Here is a 20,960-nt window from a genome sequence, read left to right on the forward strand (position 1 = left end):
TAAATATTGGAATCAGGCACATCTGGGTTAAAGTATCACTTAACTCCTTGTTAACCAGATTTAGTATCTTAAGCAAGTTAGTTCCTCTGACCCTGTTTCATTTTCTGAAAAATAGGGGTAAGATTTCCTTCTGAATGGGTTTTTTATAAAGATTATAGATTATTAGACAAAGCACCTTTTTATATATTAGACACTCAAAAATGCTAACCATTTTTATCAAGAATTTTATCAAGATATTGAGCCTATATTAAGAGCCTGTAAGCCAGACTTTAACCTCAAACACCTATACCTATTTACCTCTTTATTTCACTTAATTTTACTGACTGTGGTCACAGCTGGGTATGCTAGGAAAAAAGATGGTTACATTAGTTTTTTACATTTGCCTGAGATTGTAAGGCTTGATAATATTCTTATAAACATTGAATTTTAAACTTTAGTGTCATTAGAAGGACCTCTTGCAATTTGAGAAGTTTCATATTGCTTCTAAATAAAGCATTCGAGACAGAATTAGAAATTAAGACTTCAACTAGAATTGGTTCCTCTGCCAAAAGTGTCATTTGGTCGAGTTTTTAATGTTTTTCCCAGTATATAAGATATATTTTACTTTCACATTAATTTTTTTCATTATGTGTATATGAAGTTTGGGCCTTTTCCAGACAGATCGAAAAATAAAATACAAGAAGAGAAAATAAAGACAATCTGTGAGTCACATTTCAAAAATCAATAAAAATGCAGGAAGTACTATTCTGCTCATTAAAAAGGGTTTCATTGTTCAATTTGTTAAATGAGAATGTGATTTTCTTCTTACATTAGAAAATAAGGTGTTAAAAAACAGAAAAATAGAAAAGAGTGTTAGTAACGGCTGGGTTACACAATTTTTGGTTACAATATAGAATTTAATGGTGAAGGGGATCCTAAAATTTTCTAATATAACCATCCCAATTTCTTTTAATTTTATTTTTTTACCATCCCAATTTCTTAAAGTGAGGCCTACAGAAGATAAGTGACCTCCTCAGAATTTTTTTTCCTCCTCAGAATTTTTAACCAGTGATAAGTGATAGAGTTGGTATGAAGATCTGATTCCCAGTGAGTCAGACACCATGCTCAGCTAGTCACATCTATCTGAAAAAATGGAATCGTGGAATGTTCTAGAAGGTTGACCATTTATTTTCAAATGAATTTTTTCAAATTAGGGAATGTTAATGGAGGTATTTTTAGGGATTGTTGTGGCACTGTTAGGGGAAAATAGAATATTTTGTCTAGGATAAAGTTGATGAAAGTTATTTCAATTCAGTGTGACTTTTTAAAGCAAGAAAAGCACCATTATTATTTGCTACCAATCTTTTAGAGACAACATAGATGGATATGGCAGGCTATAAAAGAAACTAGACTTTAACCCACAAATAAGGGGTGCTTGGGTGCCTCAGTCTGTTAAATGTCTGAATTTTGGTTTTGACTCAGGTCATGACCTCAGGTTGTGAGATGGAGCCCAGCATTGGGTTTGCACTGGGCATGGAGCTTGCTTGAGATTCTCTCCCTCTTCCTTTCCCTCTCTCCCCTCCCTCCTCTCCCTATCTGCCTATCCCTCCCCCTCTGCCTTCCTCTCCCTGCCTCCCTTCTCCCCTCCCTCTCAGCCTTCCTCTCCCCCTTTGCCTCCCCCTTCCTCTCAGTATCTGCTCCCCTCCCTCTCCTCCTTTCTGTTGCCACTTCACCCCCCTTCCTCCCCCACCTTCCTCCTCTCCACTCATGCATTCTCTGTCTAAAAAAAAGCATAACATTTAATTATTTTTCAAACACTTTTGACTTCATTAGGGAACATACACAATATTGAAAGCTTTGTATTTAAGAATTGGTAAATGATGTCTTTAAACTGCTTTAAAGTGTTTCTAATACTTATGTATCTTGAAAACTACGAATCTTTAATAGATCTTCAATCTTAGAGTAGTGTAGTAAAACTCTTCAGTGTTGGTATCAATAAAATTCCGTGGCTTTTCCATGCGATTTTGATTCTTTTCTTGTGTCCTTTTTTTGTTTATGCATTTTATATCGCTCAGCCATTGCTATAAGATCTTCCGGGACACTCTGATTTGCTCGTTTTAGAATCTTAATCAATTTGCTAGCGATTTTCCAATCATTTTGAGTTATGAGGGTAATTGATACACCCGTCTTTCCTGCTCTTCCAGTACGCCCAACTCTATGTACATATTCTTCAATATTGCATGGGAAGTCATAATTATATACATGTGTGACATCATTAACATCAAGACCTCTGGATGCTAAATCAGTAGCAATCAATATTTTCACTTTTCCAGTTTTAAAGTCCTCCAGAGCATACTCACGATCATACTGTTCTCTGTTACCATGCAGTGATTGCACTGGTATGCCCTGGATGCTTAAATCACTTGATAAGTCATCAGCAACAAGTTTTCTGCTCACAAACACGATGACTTTGTCTTGGGGTGACAGGCTGTGTAGGAAATCTCGGATAAGAGATCGTTTTTCTTCTTCTGTGGTAACAATTACATTTTGCTTCACGGTATTAACAGCAGCTAGATCCAGAGTACCAACATACACCATCATAGGCTGTTTCAAATAAGATCGAGCAAGTCAATGAATGGTATCTGGCCAAGTTGCACTTGTCATAACAGTCTGCCGATCTGGGCGCACATCTAGTAAGATCTTCATTATCTGGTGTTCAAAGCCCAGATCTAGCATTTTATCTGCTTCATCTAAGACTAAGTATGTTATACTTCGTAAGTTGACTAAGTTATTCATTTGCAGATCATTCAGTCGTCCGGGAGTTGCAATAATGATATCTATGCCTTTGGTAAGGTCTTGTATTTGTTGTTCTCTATTTCCGGCACCATATATACAAATACTTTTAAGACCTTTGTATGAATACTTAGAACATTCAGCTTCTACCTGAAGAGCTAATTCTCTAGTGGGTGTAAGGACTAGCATGCCAGGTCCATTCCTTTCCTCTCTCGGTATTGGTTGATTATTGAGATGAATAAAGCCAGGCATTAAATAGGCCAAAGTTTTGCCTGTTCCAGTTTGGGCAACTCCAATAAGATCTATTCCTTGTAAAATAATTGGCCACGCCTGTGACTGAATTGGCATTGGCTTTTGAAAACCTGCTTTTTTAATGTTCCTTATAAGTTCAGGATAAGGTTGGAAAGCATCCTGAAATGTACAGGTAGGATTTGGGATGGGGCGCTTTTTACCATCTTTCAGGTCGTCACACATTACATCAAAATTTTCCTTTCTCCAGAGGTCTACTTGAACTTTAGACAACGAGCTTGTGGCTTTAGATTCTACGTAGAAGTTTTTCGTAATGGGTGGTAAATCTGCCCATTTTCTTTTTTCCCACCGCACAACTTCTGCCCTGATTTTATCCCAGTCTATCAGTGGCTGAGCTTGTCTACCACCAGTGCTCTCCGCACGAAACTCCCTTGTGGCAGAGGGCTGAGGTGCGGCACTTTCAGCCCGGGGCTCTGAACTGGAGCTGCGTTCTTGTTTCTCAACAAGGGCTTCTATAGCCGCTTTGGCCTTGGCTTTCATGTCCCTGGCGCCAAAAATTTTTACCTCGGCTTCAGAGTCACCTTTTATGATCTGTATCTTGGTGTTTGTCGTAGCCTGGATGTCTTTTATCTTTGCTCCCCCACGACCAATCACCACACCGATCGTATTGTTCCTTAATCTAAAGCAGAGAGGTGGTTCTCTGGAGCCCGAGGCCCTAAGGTCCACGTAGCCCGAGGGGCCGCTCCAGCCTCGGCCACTTCCGCCCCCACTTCCGCTGCTGCCGCCGCCACCGCCCCCGCGCTCCCGGCAGGCCCTGTGATCTCGCGGCTGAGGCTCTGCCTTTCTCTGCTCTGGGGCCCAGGCCATGGCTGAGGAGGGTGACGCGGGTGTCGGCCACTCGCCTACCTAGAGTGGGAAGATGTGGTGCGAGGGCTCTTCCTCTTGAGGCGCGAGACCAGCGGGGCGGGCCATGGCACTGGTGAGTAGCTGGGCCACCGTTTGGAAGGGTCTCGTTCTGTGCCGTGGTGGCAGGGGCTTTATGGGCCTGACCAATCACAGGCCTCGATATTTGCATAAGGTAGGCAGGCCCCTGTGACACAAAATTTAAAGTGACGCTGTAATGTGACGCACCGGTGATACTCTTGGTCACTCGGTTGGGTAGTGTTACCCAGGGTTTCCGCGCTGTAAAATTATTTCTCCCTTTCCATTACAGTACTAATAGATAATTATGATTATTCTGTTCTTTGGAAGCAATTCGCTAAGACTAGCTAACCCTCAAAGGGTCACTTCCTATTTAAATTCAATTCTTTCTAACATTTTATAGAAACAGTAATGTTCTTTGTGGCACAATTTGGAAAACGCTGCTCTGGATGAATATTGATTATCGAATGACTTTTTTTTTTTTCATTCAGTTAAGACTTACCCTGAAGAAACACAAGCCCTCCACACTCTTTTGTGAATTACACTAAGAGTTTGAAAGCATTCGCAGTACCTTTTAGTTCGGGAACTATTAAAAAGGGAAATTCGTTCAGTCAAATGTAGCTTTTACTTAAGAGTATACAATATTTCCCTGTCTTCGTCTTCATCTTTACCTTGAATGATACTGTGTGTCACAGAACCGCAGGATTCTAGAGGTGTTGGGTATGCTAGGGTCATTTTGGTTTTTTTTCCTTCATTAAAGACAGAATGAAGTTGAGGCACTGATATCCTTAAGGCCTTGCCTAGGAGTCCTCAGCAAATCCTAGAGAGTGTAAATTGAGAACCATTACTTGACGTATAGACAGGGGCTCTCATTCCTTTACTGTAAAATGACTTGTTTTTGCTCCTGTTGTTTCATATGAGTGATACAGAGGAACAGAAGAAGCCATGATAATGAAGTGAAAGAAAGTCAGAGTGGGGAGAAGGGTAGCCGTGCACAAAAGCAGTGTACTTAGTGGTGGAACTCACTGTAGTGAATTATTGGGAAAGGAGACTTTTGTAGGTATTATAGGTACTGAGAGATATTGTGCCTTCAGGGTCATTCCCTACCATTGGAGAAACTGATTGTCGCCTAAATTAAGGGCCACCAGTGCGATACTCTTTGTTTCAGAAATCTCTGCAACAGTTTAATCTCCTTTCTGAAATGTTCCCATTAGATAATTACCCTGTAGGTTTTCTAAAAAAGAAAAACAAAGCAAAAAATCGGAATACAAAAGTATAAAGTCGTCAATTGGATGGATTCTAGGGGAGCAGCGGGCTCAGAGGTTCTTATAGAACAGAGGGAGGCAAAAAAGGAAGGGTTGGAGTTTCTGATAAAGTATATCTAAAGAAAGGTAATAAGAGTGTACTTAAGGCATTCTTCACCATTTTGCATAGGGTGGTCTCTAATACATGATAGGTAACAATAAAAGAGTGAAATATTACAGGCAGTGAAGTGAGGTAATTTTAAATCACTTTAATTTCCACAGAATTTTCATGTAGATAAATTAATGTTGATGTCCTAAAGCATTCTTGTAGGTGAGACTTCCTTAGAAACCATCTCGATAGTATTTTAATTTTCCTTGGTAATCTAAAGCAACCTAGTCTTGTGGAATTCCAGTTGGCATGGATAGTTATAATAATTATAGTTGATTTTACATATGTACAGTACTTTATAGTTTATAAATACCTGTAGAAATGGTCTACTTGGATGCTAAGTATCTGGCCATTATTCTGTTCTGCAGGTACAATATATTATGGCAAAGGCTGCCATCATCATTGCATACTTTGGTGTATTTATTTTGTGCTCAGAACCATATTCCATTATGTAGAGACTAAAGAAGTGGCAGCAGCATGTGGTAGTGGTCAAGAACACAAGAGTCTAAATAACTGGATTCTGCTCTAAGTTCTATCATTTACTAGCTGTGAGTCCTTGAGCAAATTCTGAGTTTCTTATGCTTTGGCTCTGCTACCTGTGGAATGACACAGTAATACTTATATACACAGAGACACACACAGTTACACTCCTTAGTTCATAGTAGGAGTCTCCAAATCTCAATAAACCGTGTTACAGAAACAGTAGGTGTGTAGAGACAATTAGGGAAGTTCCTGAATGCCTGTCCAAGAATTCTCCTGATAGAATTTCCTCTGTCCACATCAAAATGAAAATAAGAGTAATAAAAATTTGCTCATAAATCTAAATTAATTCATTTAAATTTTTAAGTTCTAACAGCATATCCTCCTTTTTTGTAAAATATGCTTTAGAAAGTGAAATGAGGATCATAAATGATTTTTAAAGATCTCTACTATGGCAAAAAAAAAAAAAGGGTAAAACTAATGCCAGTAACTAGATTTGGCTTTGAAATGTTACTTGTATTGAAACCCAAGAAATTGTAAGCACTCAACTAGGACATTAGCAAATAAACATAATTCAGAATGCTATTAGGTATTTATCATGATGGCAGGCCAAAAGGCCTAGGAGGCTGGAAAGTTGAAGCAAGGCTCTTTAAGGGATGTAGGTCTGTTCTATCACTAGGAGGTGTGAATTTCCAGATAGGAGGATATTAAAGTTTTAGGGGAAGAAACAAATGTGGCTTTGGGGAAGGGTTGAGGGCAGCCTGGAGGACTAGGACAGAAGATTTAGGTTAAGGAGAAAGGGGAAATGGAGGAAAATAGTTTAGGTCAGAGAAGTTGGAAAAGAGAACTTTCCAGAATCAAAAAGACAATCAAAGATGTTTCAAATTACTATGGTAAAAAAAAAAGAAAATAGGAGGGGGAAGGAGTGAATCTAGAGTGAAGGAGTTCTTTGACACTGTCAGTATTAATTAGGGAAACAGGGCCATATGGGGAAAGCAGGATGCAATGAAGCAAAGAATAGGGGCTGTGTCTGTGATATTTTAAGTATATTGAACTGAGAGACTGGAACAGAATGTGGCAGTGCTAATTCAAGAAGGGAACAACTAAAAAGAAGAGACCCAAGTAGCAACTAATATTTTTAATCCTACTATATGCCAAACATGTCAAAATGCATTGTTTCAATTTAATGATCATAGCACCTCTGTAATAGGTGTTTTCCTCCTTTCCCCCGTGAAAACATTGAAACTCCTAGTTGTCACGTAGTATATCCAAGTTCATGCAAAGGTATGGTAAATAACTTAGATAAATTTAGACACGGGTCTGATTCGCTTCAAGGCCTTTCTCCCTCCACTACACTCCCATAGGTAGAGGAAAACGTGTGATTTAGTGCCTCCCTGTAGAGATGGAATGAAAGGAGTGTTTAATCAAAGATGACTCAAACTACATCAGTTGGGTTGGAAGACTCTCTCAGCTGAAGCAGAGCTCTGGGACTGTCGGGTCTCTGGTTTCCCAACCTAGGAGCCCATCAAGGTCCCTGCGCTTCCGCTTCCGGAGGCACCAACTCCACCGAGCCCCCGCCCCTTGCCGCACGTGGAGCACGGGCCTCTCCAGCGGAAGCCCCTCTGTTTAGTAACTGCTGGAGCTGCCGAGTGCTGTCCGGGTCGGGCTGGGGGGTCGGGCGGGAGGGTGTCCTGGGTGACGCCCCAGTGCGGGCACTATTGCGCAGATGGTTGTTGGTATCAGCATTGCTTGTTGGGGTGTAGTCATCCTAACAGACCCCAAAGGGAAGGCCTTCCATGTCGATTGAAAGTACTACCAGTGAATTCATCATCTTCAATCCATGTCCCCAGGATAGCAGAACGAGCATGGAACTTAGGGATGTTCTGGACAAATGGACATTGAGAGCCTTCAGTCCTGAGGATACTACAAGACTGAAATGAGGGTTGTCATTCTTTGGCCATGAGTGTTGTTGCCTTCTCAGGTTCCACGGAGACCAATAAATCCCTAAGAGAAGAGAACAAGTTCTGTGTCTTACCTGGAGAAAGAAGGTCGAATAAAATTTTTAAGATAATAATAATTTTTTTTAAAAAAGGAAATAATAAGCCAAATTGGAAAATGAACTTAACTGTTATTTTAAATAGTACTCTTTACTTCTATAATGGGGTCAACACCTATTAGTCTAACATTGAATTGGCATCATGTAATGTGCAGAAGTACATAAAACTTTTTATCTATGTACTGCTCATAATTTCCAAGGTGTTACCACCTTAAGAGTTTCAAAGCTACTCCATTTCAAGGTGGCAAGTGAAACTTAAAAAGTGGTCCTGGTGATTTTGCTCAGGTTTATTCAACAAGTTAGTGGTATATCTAGGACTTGTTCAGTTCTCATTCTAGTCTTTTCAGAATGAGGATGACTCCAAAGAGGCAAGAATTATCTTTACAAGACAAAAATCAGCATATAATAAAAGACAAGTACCAAGATATTTGAGAGAAATTCACATTTGTCATTAAAAACAAAAACATTTGGTTCTTTGTCCACAACCGCTAGAAATGTTTCTGTGATGAAATTCTTTGCTTTTGGGATAATGACTTAAAATTTGACAGTTCATTTCTAAGAGAAGACTATGCGTCCTTCCAGTTTTTGTTTTGTTTTGTTTTCATTTCTGATATACCCTAGCTACTCTATAAAAGTTATACATAGTTTTTTTCAGAGTAGAAAGATAAAGTTCAGCTGCCAGTCACAGCATGTAAGTTTTAAAAGCTATGTTGAAGCAAGTCCCTTCAGAACTGTTATTCTCTAGTATGTCGAAGTGCCTGGATCTAATGCTGAATGACTGTATTCCCAACATTTTCTTAAGCTAAACGGAAAGTACATAAATCTAACTTTTGGTCTTGGATTGATCTACTGAATAAATAGAGTAACTCTTAATATAATTTTAACATCTCTCAGAATGTAAGTAAATAAGAGCTTTTTCCAAATAAACTTGCCTTGCTCACAAAAAGAAAAAAAAAAAAGACTCAAACTGATAGGTTGGGGACTCCCAAGCAGCCAAGAATCTAGGAGCTGTTTGGCAGGGAAGTTGGAGAGGAAGTCATTTATAGTGCAAAAAGAAGATTTTGGTTTCAGATGTGTCTAGTTTGTGGTGGTTTGGGGAAATGCAAGTAGAAATGTGAAGCAGGACTGGAGATTTGGGACTGTAGTTCAGATAAGAAGACAGGAGGAAAAATAGAATAATCAGTGTAGAAAGTAGAGTTGAAACAGAGAAAATCAATATTCTTCCCGCAAAATAGAGAGTAGTGGCAAACAGGTTTGAGAATATCTTTAGGAGTCAGAGAAGCCATATGATTAGATAATGAGGAGGGAAGGACAGGGAACCAGGTGAGGAAATAAGAAAAATTCAAGAGAATAAGAAGAGAGCATTATAATAGGAAATAAGGCAAGAGAACAGGCTGAGAAGACCTGCTAAATAATATAAAATACTTCATGGAGGACAAGGAGTAAATAAACTGCTGAAGGTAGGAGAAGGCAATTAGCAATGAACTTTTGTAGCATGATAGAAAAACACTTATTGCTAGGGAAGCAATTGGGAAGAGAGACAACTGGACCACTGGGGAACCATGCAGTGCTGGGGAGAGAACTTAACAGCTTGTACCAAAAGCTGAAAGGCAGTGTCTTAATTTTTTTTAAAGATTGTATTTATTTATCCATGAGAGAGACGAGAGCAAGGCAGAGACACAGGCAGAGGGAGAAGCAGTCTCCTCGCAGGGAGCCCGATGTGGGACTCCATCCTGGGACTCTGGGACCACGCCCTGAGCCAAAGGCAGCCGCTCAACCACTGAGCCACCCAGGTGTTCCAGTGTCTTAATTTTAAAACAAGGATTCTAGGAAACCGAGATTTCATGGGCAGTTACTGGGATTGTTCTGTTAAGGACCCATTGGATTTCAGTAAGATTACTTACTATGAATATTGGAAGGAAATGAACTTTAATAGTCTTTCAAAATACATGGAAGGGTAGAATGAGGGAGAGAAGCCCAAGGAAACAAGAACCATTCATTAGCAGTTTCAGAAAAGGAGAGTCTTCATAAAAGGAGGAATAGGGAGTACTGGGAGTTCTTTCAAGGAGACTACAGTGATATTTTTAGTTACCCACTGAACCTTTCTCTATCAAATTTAGTTTATTCTCCACAAAGTGAGGGAGTGCATTAGTTACATATATGAAGAAGTGAGGCTATTGAGATAATTAAATCTCCTTTCAGTACAAACAGTAAAAACAAAACAAAACTGTAAGCTGATTAGCACCTGCAATAAGCACTACTGGAGAAATTGTTGCTTACCAACTACTTCCTATGGAAATTTTAACATATTGGCATGAGTTTTAAAAATAATAAGCTTCAGTTATCCCTTGGCTCTATTTTGAGTCATTTCAAGGGCTTTCCAGGACCACTGCATTTCTGATAGTTACAGTGTAGGTAAGTAGAAAGAACAACAGTTATCTACATCATTTGCATTATATACAGAAGCCAAACAACAGTCCTTAAAATCATGGGAATCTAGAGGTGAGGAATGACTTGGAAAAGCATCTTTTCTAACCTTCTTCTTTGCAAGTGAGAAATCTAACATCTACAGCAGCTTTGTCCAGTGGAGACATGATGTGAGTCACACATACAATTTTATATTTTTTAGTGGCCACATTAAAAAGAATAATAAAAGTGAGAGACTTCTGATTCTGGACAAGATGGTATAGTCACATTTCTCCCTGTTTCTTCTGCTTATTTATTTTATATATAAAACAAGACTCTGAAATCTGGAGAGAAGAATGCAGACCAGCTAAGGATTCCAAAATCCTTGACTTAAGGATTAAATTAACCAAAAACTAAAGGAATGACGAAATGGTGAGTTCTGTAGGTAGTTTCTTTTTGTTTGTTTTTCCCTCCCTTATATCCTAGATTGGGTGCTGGAGAAGCCTGCAACTCAGAAACACCCACAGGCAAGAAAAAAAGTCCCAAGGAAAACCTGTTCTTTTTTTTTTTTTTAAAGATTTTATTTATTTATTCATGAGAGACATAGGCAGAGGGAGAAGCAGGCTCCCTGGATGGAGCCTGATACAGGACTCCATTCCAGGACCCCGGGATCACACCCTGAGCCAAAGGCAGATGCTCAACCACTGAGGCACCCATGTGCCCGGAAAACCTGTTCTTTTAAGCCAAAGGACCAAGGAAGGCCCAACCTATCAAGAAAGAAATCTGTTAATAACTCCCCTGCTCACTTATTGCAGTAAAAAATGACACCACAGTGCACTTCCCCTGCCCCTATCAACAAAGGCCAAGTGCAGAACCTAGATTTCTGTCCACATCCATTGGTAGCGAGTCACTCCTACCTCTCCCTGCTATGGCGATGTCCAATGAGACCAAGTCTTCATGACTATGTATAGCACTGTGCATAGGTGGGTGATGAGATGCTCTCTCCACACCTATGTCCTCCTCCCATCATTAGGTCAATAGAAACCATGTGGGGAGTCTGGAGTTTCACCCCTCACCTAGCAGTAATTTGGTATACCTTATTTTTTTCACTATGTATGTGATATCTGAGTGAAGAGCCTGGACTTCCACATCTGCTTGGCAGTAAGGAGGCAGGGTCCACCTTCCCATACTAGTATGGTATCAGTGGAGGCTTTTAAAATCAGAGATTTATTTTTTAAAAGATTTATTTATTCACAAGAGACACAGAGGCAGAGACATAGGCAGAGGGAGAAGCAGGCTCCTCGCAGGGAGCCCGATGTGGGACTTGATCCCAGAATCATGCCCTGAGCCGAAGGTACATGTTCAACCGCTGAGCCACCCAGGTGTCCCTCAAAATTGGAGATTTAAATAATATTGTACATTTTAGTACATAAATACATTTATGTACATAGTACATAAAGCATCTAAGACAGAATTAAAAATCACCCATCATAACAAGAATTAGGATGAATGAAGGGAAAAGCATGAATAGATGCCAACTGTGAGAAAAAATAAGCATTGAAATTATCTGAAAAAGATTTAAAGGCAACCACCATTTTTTAAAAGAAGCTTCAGTGAGCATTTATCAACAGACTTGAAACAAATGAAAAAAGAAGTCTTAGCAACAAGTCAAAGATGCAAAGAAGAAAACTTTAGGACTGAAAAATACAATAATCAAAACTCCCTTCATGGGCTTAAGAAAGGAATGGAAATGAAAGAGGAATGAAGTAGTCTTAAAGGTAGAACATTGGGAATTACCCAATTTTAATAACAGGGAGAAAAAAGACTGAAAAAAAAATAGCAGTGCTTCAGAGGCCTGTGGACAATAATACAAACTCTGATGTTCCTTGGAATTGCAGAAGATGAGAAAGAACATGGATATGGAAAAGTACTCAACAGAATGAAGACTGAAAATTTCCCAATTTCCTAAAAAACATAAACCTACAAATTCAAGAAAGCCAAGGAAATCCATGCCAAGACAAAGCATAATCAAATTTATGTAATCTAAAGATGAAAAACTCTTAAAAGCAGATAGAAAAGACACATTACCAATAGGGGGAACACCTGTTCAAATGATTGCAGAGTTGTCACCAGAAACCATGGAGGCCAGAAGAAGCTGGCATAAGATTTTTTTGAAATGCTGAGAGACAGGAACAATCAATCCAGAATTCCATATACAGAGGGGATAACTTCAGAAATGGAGATAAGCTCAAGATATTTTCAAGTGAAGGAAGGCTAAGAGAATTTGTTGCCAGCCGACCTAAGGTAAAATAGTGGCTGATGCACATTTTCTACATGAAAAGGTAAGGATAAAAGAAGGAAAGGAAACAATAAGTGAAAATATAGGTTAAATACAGTAGAGTGTCCTCTTCTTGAATTTTATAAATAATGTTTGACATTTAAAGCAAAATTATAGCAATATATGATATCATTTTAAGTGTTTTAGAGGAGATATTTAAGACAAGTATATGACAATTGGGAAGACTAAAGGGACATAAAGAGAAAGGGCTTCTATACTTGATCGTACTGTAAAATAATGCTACCATAGACTGTGTTCAGTTGTAGATAAATAATACAATACCTGGAGGAACCACTAAAATGCCATATAAATACATACACTCAAAAGCAGCTCACGTAAATTAAAATGAAATTCTAAGAATTTTCAGCTAACCCGCAGGAAACACGCGCATCAATACATGCTCAAAATTATTAGTCATGGGACACCTGGGTGGCTCAGTTGTTGAGCATCTGCCTTTGGCTCAGGGCATGGTCCCGGGATGGAGTCCCACATCAGGCTCCCTGCTTCTCCCTCTGCCTGTGTCTCTGCCTCTCTCTGTCTGTGTCTTATGAATAAATAAATAAAATCTTTAAAAAAAATTATTAGTCATAAAGGTAATGGTAATCAAATTCACAATGAAATAGCACCTCATACCAACTATAACAGCTGTAATAAAAAGACAAAAATAAGTGGTGAGGATGTGAAGAAGAAATTGAACCCTCATACTCTGTTACTAGATATATATAATATTGCATCCGTTTTGGAAAACATTTTGGCAGTTTTTCAAAATGTCAAATATAAAGTTATTATAAAAATAAATAAGGAAATAAGGTTACCGTATGACTCAGCAATTCCACTCTTTGGTATCTACCCAAGAGAAGTACAAACATGTTCACATAAAACTTGTACGTAGATGTAAATAGCATTATTTATAGTGGTCAAAAAGCCAAAAATAATCCAAATGTCAAGCACCTGAGGAATGGATAAACAAAACGTGTTGTATACATACAGTGGAATACTGTTCAATAAAAAGGAACGTGATATTGGTGAATGCTAGCGTAGCTGATACTTGAAAACATTCTGTGAGGTGAAAGAAGCCGGTCGTAAAAGACCACGTACCTTATTATTTCCATTGGCATGTAATGTCTAGTGTAGGCAAGTAGAGAAACTAAATGAGTGGTTTCCCTGGGCTGAGGACAGATGGGGGAGGTGAGGTGGGCTTCAAAGTGAGGCGAGAGGGGTAATGTGTAGTGACTGTTAGAGTTTGGTTTTGGGTGATGAAATTAATTCATGGTGACTATTTCAAAACTCTGTAAGTATACCAACAAAAACAAAAACAAAACAACCCAGTGAATCGTTCACTCTAAACACACGAATTGCATGGTATGTGAACTGTATATCAATAAATTGTTAAATAATATATGGACCCATATGAAGCTTAGGTTTCTGAGCACTTTGCCCCCTTTCTTATATGTGAATTAAGTGCATGCTCTAATTTTCCGCTCTAAAAGCAATACGGTTGACAAATGAGAAAACTGAGGCAGAAATAATGTATTATTTTCCAAGGTCACACAGCTAACTCCTGAGCTCCACAAAGCAAACTCAAACAGATTTCCTGGCTCTACACAGAGGTGATTAACAATAGGCTGGGGAAAGATGGGGCAAGGCAAGGAAAGGAAACCATTTCCAATAAACATATTCGGTTGTGATAATCTGGGATAAAAAAAGGCAATCCGGTATGACAGAAGTTTTTATTGCCTTCCTCAGGGGCTTCGAAACTGCTTGTAGTTGATAAAGCCATTCAGAGTAAGGATTTAGGACAAGGGCTTATACTCAATTCTTTGCAGTGCACATTACTACTGAGGGATATAGCAGGTGACTTTACTCTTCAGTAAGAATCATTGTAGGGGAAGAGAAACACAAATGACAATGTTAACAACTGCCGAATCTTCTCTTTGGGAGTTTATTGATATTCGTAAATGATAGGAGTAGAAAATTGATAGAAGAAAAGGTAACAGCCTTTAAAGGTGGATTAATTTGGCATGTTGTTTTTCTGTCAGGCTTATTATAGCACTTGACAGGAAAAAAGATGCATTTGATGCCATTTACTCTTTTCAACATGGCCATTACTTGAGAAATATTATCACTTTTGATTTTTCAATTTTTGCTGAAATGGTGTTTGATATAGTTTTGTTCTCATTATGGAGTCTCTGTCTCAATTTGCTGAAAAAGATTGCAACCCCAGTGAAGTATGGCAGAAAATTAATTAATGTGTGTGGCTATTTAAAGATCATTCAGGGAGAACATCAAGTGGTATTTTCTAGGCTGTCTGACTTTGATCTGAATATTTTTTTCTTGCAATGACATGGATTTCGTGGATGGCAGCCATGAATTAAAACCTGGAAATTTCTGAAGTTTGAATGTCCCAGCTCACACACTGGGGTCCTCAAGGGTGGGTCAGTGGGGAGAGGAAGCAGCTGAGGGAAAGGGGGGTGGAGGTGAGGGAAGCTAGTTTGCCTATTGAGGTTGACCTCAAAAGATAGCTGTTCTATTTCTGGTATGCAATGTCCAAAAAGCATGTTTATCTTAGACCATGTCCAGTTACATGGTGGATAAAGGTGTTCTAATCCTATACACAGCTGTAATTCACACAGCTGGCAGTACAAGATGTCTGGTATAAGAGGCTACTGTAGTTCCGGGCAGTTTGCCAGTCAGAGAGCCTTTGGGATTATCCAACTTTCAGGAACAAATAATTAGTGAGGTGTCAGAACAGCACACAAGCAGGCTGTCATTGAGGGTGGGATTTTGTTGTCACTGGAATATGGGAGTGTTGGGCAGAAGGGAAGAGGATGAATGCTTGTTTCAACATGGGGGGTTTATGTGAGGCAGAGCTCATGAGGTGCGCTTGATACTATGTCAGTGACAGCAAAGTTGATTCTAGCTCCATTGGAAGATGGGCCAAATTTGCTGGTAAAATTCGTGTCATGATCAGGCTTTGTGGAGAAGCCACCTTTGGTGCATCCAGGTAGAAGTGTCTCAGAATTGTGGGCTTACATGCACTCACGGATGGCATCCGAGATCATCACTGTTCCCTAAGCACTCACACGCAGTAAGATGCCGCTGAGTGTGGTGATGGTGAGCAGAGACTATCATATAGATGGAAATTTGAGTTTCACATCTTCTGCTTGCTATTTGTATGACTTTGGGTAAGTTACTTAACTACTCCATGCCTTGGTTTCCTCTTGGGGTTAAATGAATTTATCTCCTAGGGTGACTGTAAGCCTAAAATGAAACTGTGCACTCCAAATGCATATCTCACAAGAAAGACGGAATGTTTTCAATTAAAGCAGCTCTTCCTGGCGCATTATGATAGAATGCCTTGCTACTCAGTACGGTCTGCAAACCCAACAGCATCACCTGAGAATTTGTTAAAAGAAGCAGCAGAATCTTGGGCTCCATACCAATCCTCCTGAATCAGAATCTGTGTTTTCATTAGGTCCACCGGAAAAATCCTGCACACATGAAGATTTGAGAGGACCTGTGTGATGGTTTACTTTAAGATGTGTATCCTGCTTATTAGCTATATAAACTTATTCAAATTAGTTAACCTCTCAGAGTCTATCTCTCCATCTGTAAAAAGAGAGTAATTAATGTGTTAGGATTAGAAAGAGCCTATGAAATAACATATCAGAGTTCTTAATGGTACTCCAACAGCGCATGGGCAATGCAATGTGTGATTGCTAGGAAGTAATAATAAGTAATTTTCAGGGCTTTAGATATGGCCAGCTATTGCTAGGCCTTTGGCTTTCTAAGTCCTTCAACATGATCCTAAAATGGATAGCAACAGAGCTTCAGTGAATGAGGCTAAGTCATTCCTTTTTCTGCCTCCCCGCCCCCTAGCTTTATTAAGTAGAATTGACTAACCTCTACATATTTAAGGTATACAATGTGATGATTTGTTACGCGTATATATTATGAAACGATTACTACAATCAAGTTAGTTAACACATCCATCACCGTGCATAGTTAGTATATACCCCAAAGTTATTGTAAATATGAGATGGCAAGCTTTTTCAGTAAGGGGTAGATGGTGATTGTTTTTGGCTCTGTGGGCTACACAGTCTCTCTTGTGACTACTCAACTCTGCCCTTTTAGTGAGAAAGCAGCTATAGACAAGTAAGCAAATGGGCATGTGTTCAAAACACACACCACACACAAGCACACAAAACAGATGGCATGATAGGTCAGATTATAAGGAAACAAAAGACAAATTTGAGGCAGATCTTGGAGTTCAGTAGGAGCCCTTTTCTCAGGGTGTTTGGGGACCTAGGAAGGAAGCAGAAATGATTGTATCATTGGCCGTCTGTTGGAGCTGAGAAGTGTAAGGTGAGGAGGAAGGTACATCTTTTGGATGAAATGAATATTGCTTCTCATTTAACACCAAGGTTGTGCTTAGGAGTGGGTCTCTTCCTGGGGCAGTGTCTCCTCATTTAGTGTTGGCTTATGCATAGAGCCTTCCTAGCCCTAGTCCACTCTGTGCAACACTTGCCAGAGTCACAGCATATTCCCTGGAGACAGTCTTAAACAACGTAGCTCACAAATGGTTGATTTTTCTGTGGCCACACCCAGTGGCTCTAAATATTAGTCTTGGTTTAAAGGGGAACTGAGCAGTGGAGTGTATTGGCATAAATGGTGTGTTTCTAGTTAGCAGGCTCACAGGGCCTTTTGTTTTTTTTAAATTTTTTTTAAAGATTATTTATTCATGAGAGACACACAGAGAGAGAGGCAGAGATATAGGCAGAGGGGAACCTGATGCAGGACTCGATCCCAGGACCCCGGGATCGTGACCTGAGCTGAAGGCAAACAGCCGCTCAACCACTGAGCCACCCAGGTACCCCGCAGAGCCTTTTGTTTTGAGCAAGGAAGGACAGAGGCATAAGTAGAGACCTGCAGCCACCAGGAAAATTGACCCCACTGTAGAATCAGTGTCTTAGGCTTCAGTAAATTTATATTAAGAGTTTGATTGCCGGGATCCCTGGGTGGCTCCATGGTTTAGCGCCGCCTTCAGTCCAGAGCGTGATCCTGGAGTTCCGGGATTGAGTCCCATGTCGGGCTCCCTGCATGGGGCCTGCTTCTCTCTCTGCCTGCGTCTCTGCCCCCCCCCCCATAAATAAATAAATAAAATCTTAAAAAAAAAAAGAGTTGGATTGCCATTGTATCCCAAGGTTTCAGGCAGTGGGCTGGTGTCTTGGTATTGGGAATCTCTGGGTTGTAATTTTCTTTCCAGGGGAGTTGATTGAGATTGAGGCAGAGCCTGAGCAAGTGGAATGACCAGGTCCCAGCTCTTCAGGAAAGGAATCTGGCAAGGGACCTGGTGCCCCAAGCCAAGGTGGAGCAAACTCAGCCCTGGAGTTGAAGCCTAGGAATTAGGGAATGGGTACATCAGTGGGAGCCAGGCGACAGCTGCGGCGCCAGGAGGCTCCTACTACCACCATCAGGCATGTTCTCATGGAAGGCAGATTGCAAGGCTTTTAGGTCCACCGTGGGGCCCAGGAGTATCAGGTAGGGACTGGCTGGCACAAAGTCCTGGATTCATGCACATAATTTTGGTACACGTCTAGATGCTCTAAGTTACCATACATATTTTAAATTTCATGACTTCGCCTATTCATTCAGAGATTGCTGAGGAAGCTATTTTGTGAGAAAAAGGGAAATTCACCCGTGTGAGTGCTCAGTGGGCTTTTGTAGCAGTCTGATTGTTGAGAGGGTTTCCAAAAACCTGTTGAACTGTAAAAGCTGATTACTCTTGGGATTGTGTATCAGTCATGGTCCAGTGAGGAGGTAGAAACGTCTTAAGTGGTTTTAACAGGAAAAATGTGTACCTAGGTATGAAGAATTGTTAACAAGGTATGACGTTGTTAACTAAGACATTACACAGGGAAAAAGAAAACACTAAGCAATCAGAGGAGGAGAAACTGCAGGAAACAGCATCCACTTCTGGGGCCAGGGAAACTAAAAGAAGAGACTGGAATTCTTAAAACTGATTTTTAAAACTTAGCAGTTCAGGGGAGGGTGTCCCTGGAGTGAAACCCAGATCCCTGAGGCTGACTTGTTCTGGTGTTGCTGACGGGAGAGTAATGAAGCTTGCTTGCGCAAGGGTTGAAAAATCTGCAAACCGCATTCAGCTGCTGTCACGGGATGGCACTGCCACTGCAGTGGAGAAGTGTTGGAGAAATCCTCCCAGGAAGCAGACAGGAAGGAGCAGGTCCCTCCTCCTTCCTCTAGCCCTGCAGTCCCCTCTAGAGCTAATAGGGCTCCAGCCAGCAAAGCAGAAGTGTGCATTGCAGCGTCCCAGCCCCCACACCACAGGCCAGGCAGGGAAGAGCAGAGCAGGTGGGAGCTGAGAGAGAAAGAATGAATAACCCAGAGTGCTTTTGTGCTCTTTTGGGACAAGCTCTTCAGGTTCGCTGGGCCTTTCTGTCCACTGAGATGAGAAATGACTCAGGAGAACCTTCCCAGTTTCTCTGTCGCTCTCCCTTTGCAGCCCCCATAAAGTGATCCAGAGAAATCCCATGGTGGGTGCTCCCTAGGCTGTGAATTGAGTGACTGACAAGATGACGTTAAGGGCTCAGAATTCTCTCTTCCTGGAGAGGAGAAAGAATGCAAGGACAAAATTTTCTGTCTTTATCTTCTTTTCTGGCAAAGTAAAATTGATACTACTCTGGGCTGCACATGATCTGGTACGAAATGAGTGCACAGGGAATTTCAGTGCAGCCAGATCAAATGTTAGATTTTGTGACAGGAAAATTAAGGGCAATGACTTCTGTTGGGCAATTCTTTAGAATAACACACACGCTAGACCGTGTTCTACCTTTCTGCAGAAATTAAAGCAGCCAGAGTGGGAACTCCATTTCACACACTACTGCTCAGAGAGAGCAGCCATTCCGAGATAACCATGAGGTTGCTTACAGTAATACACTGGAAGAGAGTACCTGCTTAGAGCACAGAGCCGGGTGGGAGCTAATTGGAAATGGCAAGACCTAGAGAATGTGAGACCATTGATGACAGACTGGGAGTTTTGTAGTTGTTTAATTGTTCATTTTACAACAGTGAGGGCATTCCAAATGCTATGTAGATAAGCAAAGAACATACAGCTAGAGTAATGAATCATAGACCCCAGCAGTAGGACGAGAGGAGGGCTAACATAGCACTAGGTGAGGTTTTCCACTTTCCTTTTTGAGGAGCAATTAGGGTTGATCCCATATTTCCCATGTGGATTATTTATTAGTTGTGTGTATGCATTTACTTGCATCAGTTATTTGTATAAATCAGACACTGTTAATTGCACAGTCCATTATTATTGATGTCATCCTTTGCTTTTCAGCACATCTAGCTTATCCCTTGAAATGTGAGCTTACAAATTCAGAAAAATTACTTTCAATCCCAGGCTCTGTGTGGAAGAAATCTAGATCTATGTGTCTCCTATGCTGTAATTATAGCTCTTCTTAGTATACACTGACTTCCTCGATTCTACTTGGATCTGCATCATGATTTTTCTGACCACTTATTGATTATCACTTCTGGCTTTATTACCTGACTGACCCTCTTCAGATGGCAGCCATCCAGACTGTACCCTCTAACCTGTGACAAGAGGTAAGAGGTATGTGCCTATCCCAGTAGATCTCTGTCCCCACTGAGATCAGAAAAGTAGTAGTATCAGGCATTTCTTAAATTATCCCTCTGTAATCGCACTACAAACGAGAGGAAAGGTAGCTCCATGCCTTGTTCTGGCACCGCTGACAACTGAAGTTCCGATTCCTTGAATGATTAAACCAAGTGATAATTGCCCCCCCTCTAGAATGATATCTAGACTACCTATATTCTATTTTGATATGCCACATATCAGACTACATTGCATCAGCAATAGGTGTGGTTGCAGGCAAAGTGGAGGAGTAGCAAAAGCCTGTAATTCTTTACATATTAGGAAATCCCTATTCACCTTGTGTTTCTGTGTTCTAAAGCTTGGAGCCATTTTTTTCAGGAACCACACAAGAAGATTCTCACGTGAATTGGTTTTTTTTTTTTTCCACCTGAATTGTTAAGAGCATAAATGATGTCAGAAATGGGCAATGAAATTTCCAAGGGAAGCAAGGATATCTGAGATGGTGTAATAATTGCAAGTTAAGTCTGCCATGGGAAGTGTCGTTCCTGAAATGAGAAACAAAAGGTTACACACCATCATTTGGTTGGCTGGACTGGTCAGATTGCCTGAAAAGGTTAGGACTTACTCGTTTTGACCATGTCCATGGGAGAAAATTGAAAACTGTAGAAGGTTAGACAGATAAA

General features: G+C 40.4%; 1 protein-coding gene across 1 annotated transcript; it reads right to left on the bottom strand.

Moving 5' to 3' along the window:
* Positions 1-1,809: 1,809 nt before the first annotated feature.
* DDX53 (DEAD-box helicase 53) lies at positions 1,810-4,029 on the bottom strand. Its single transcript, XM_072815822.1, is given in 1 exon segment — positions 1,810-4,029. A coding segment is annotated over 1 exon segment (1,917 nt). The 5' UTR covers positions 3,889-4,029; the 3' UTR covers positions 1,810-1,971.
* Positions 4,030-20,960: the final 16,931 nt, after the last annotated feature.

The sequence above is a fragment of the Canis lupus genome, chromosome X (genome assembly GCF_048164855.1).
Source record: "Canis lupus baileyi chromosome X, mCanLup2.hap1, whole genome shotgun sequence".
In the NCBI taxonomy this organism is placed as follows: domain Eukaryota; kingdom Metazoa; phylum Chordata; class Mammalia; order Carnivora; family Canidae; genus Canis; species Canis lupus.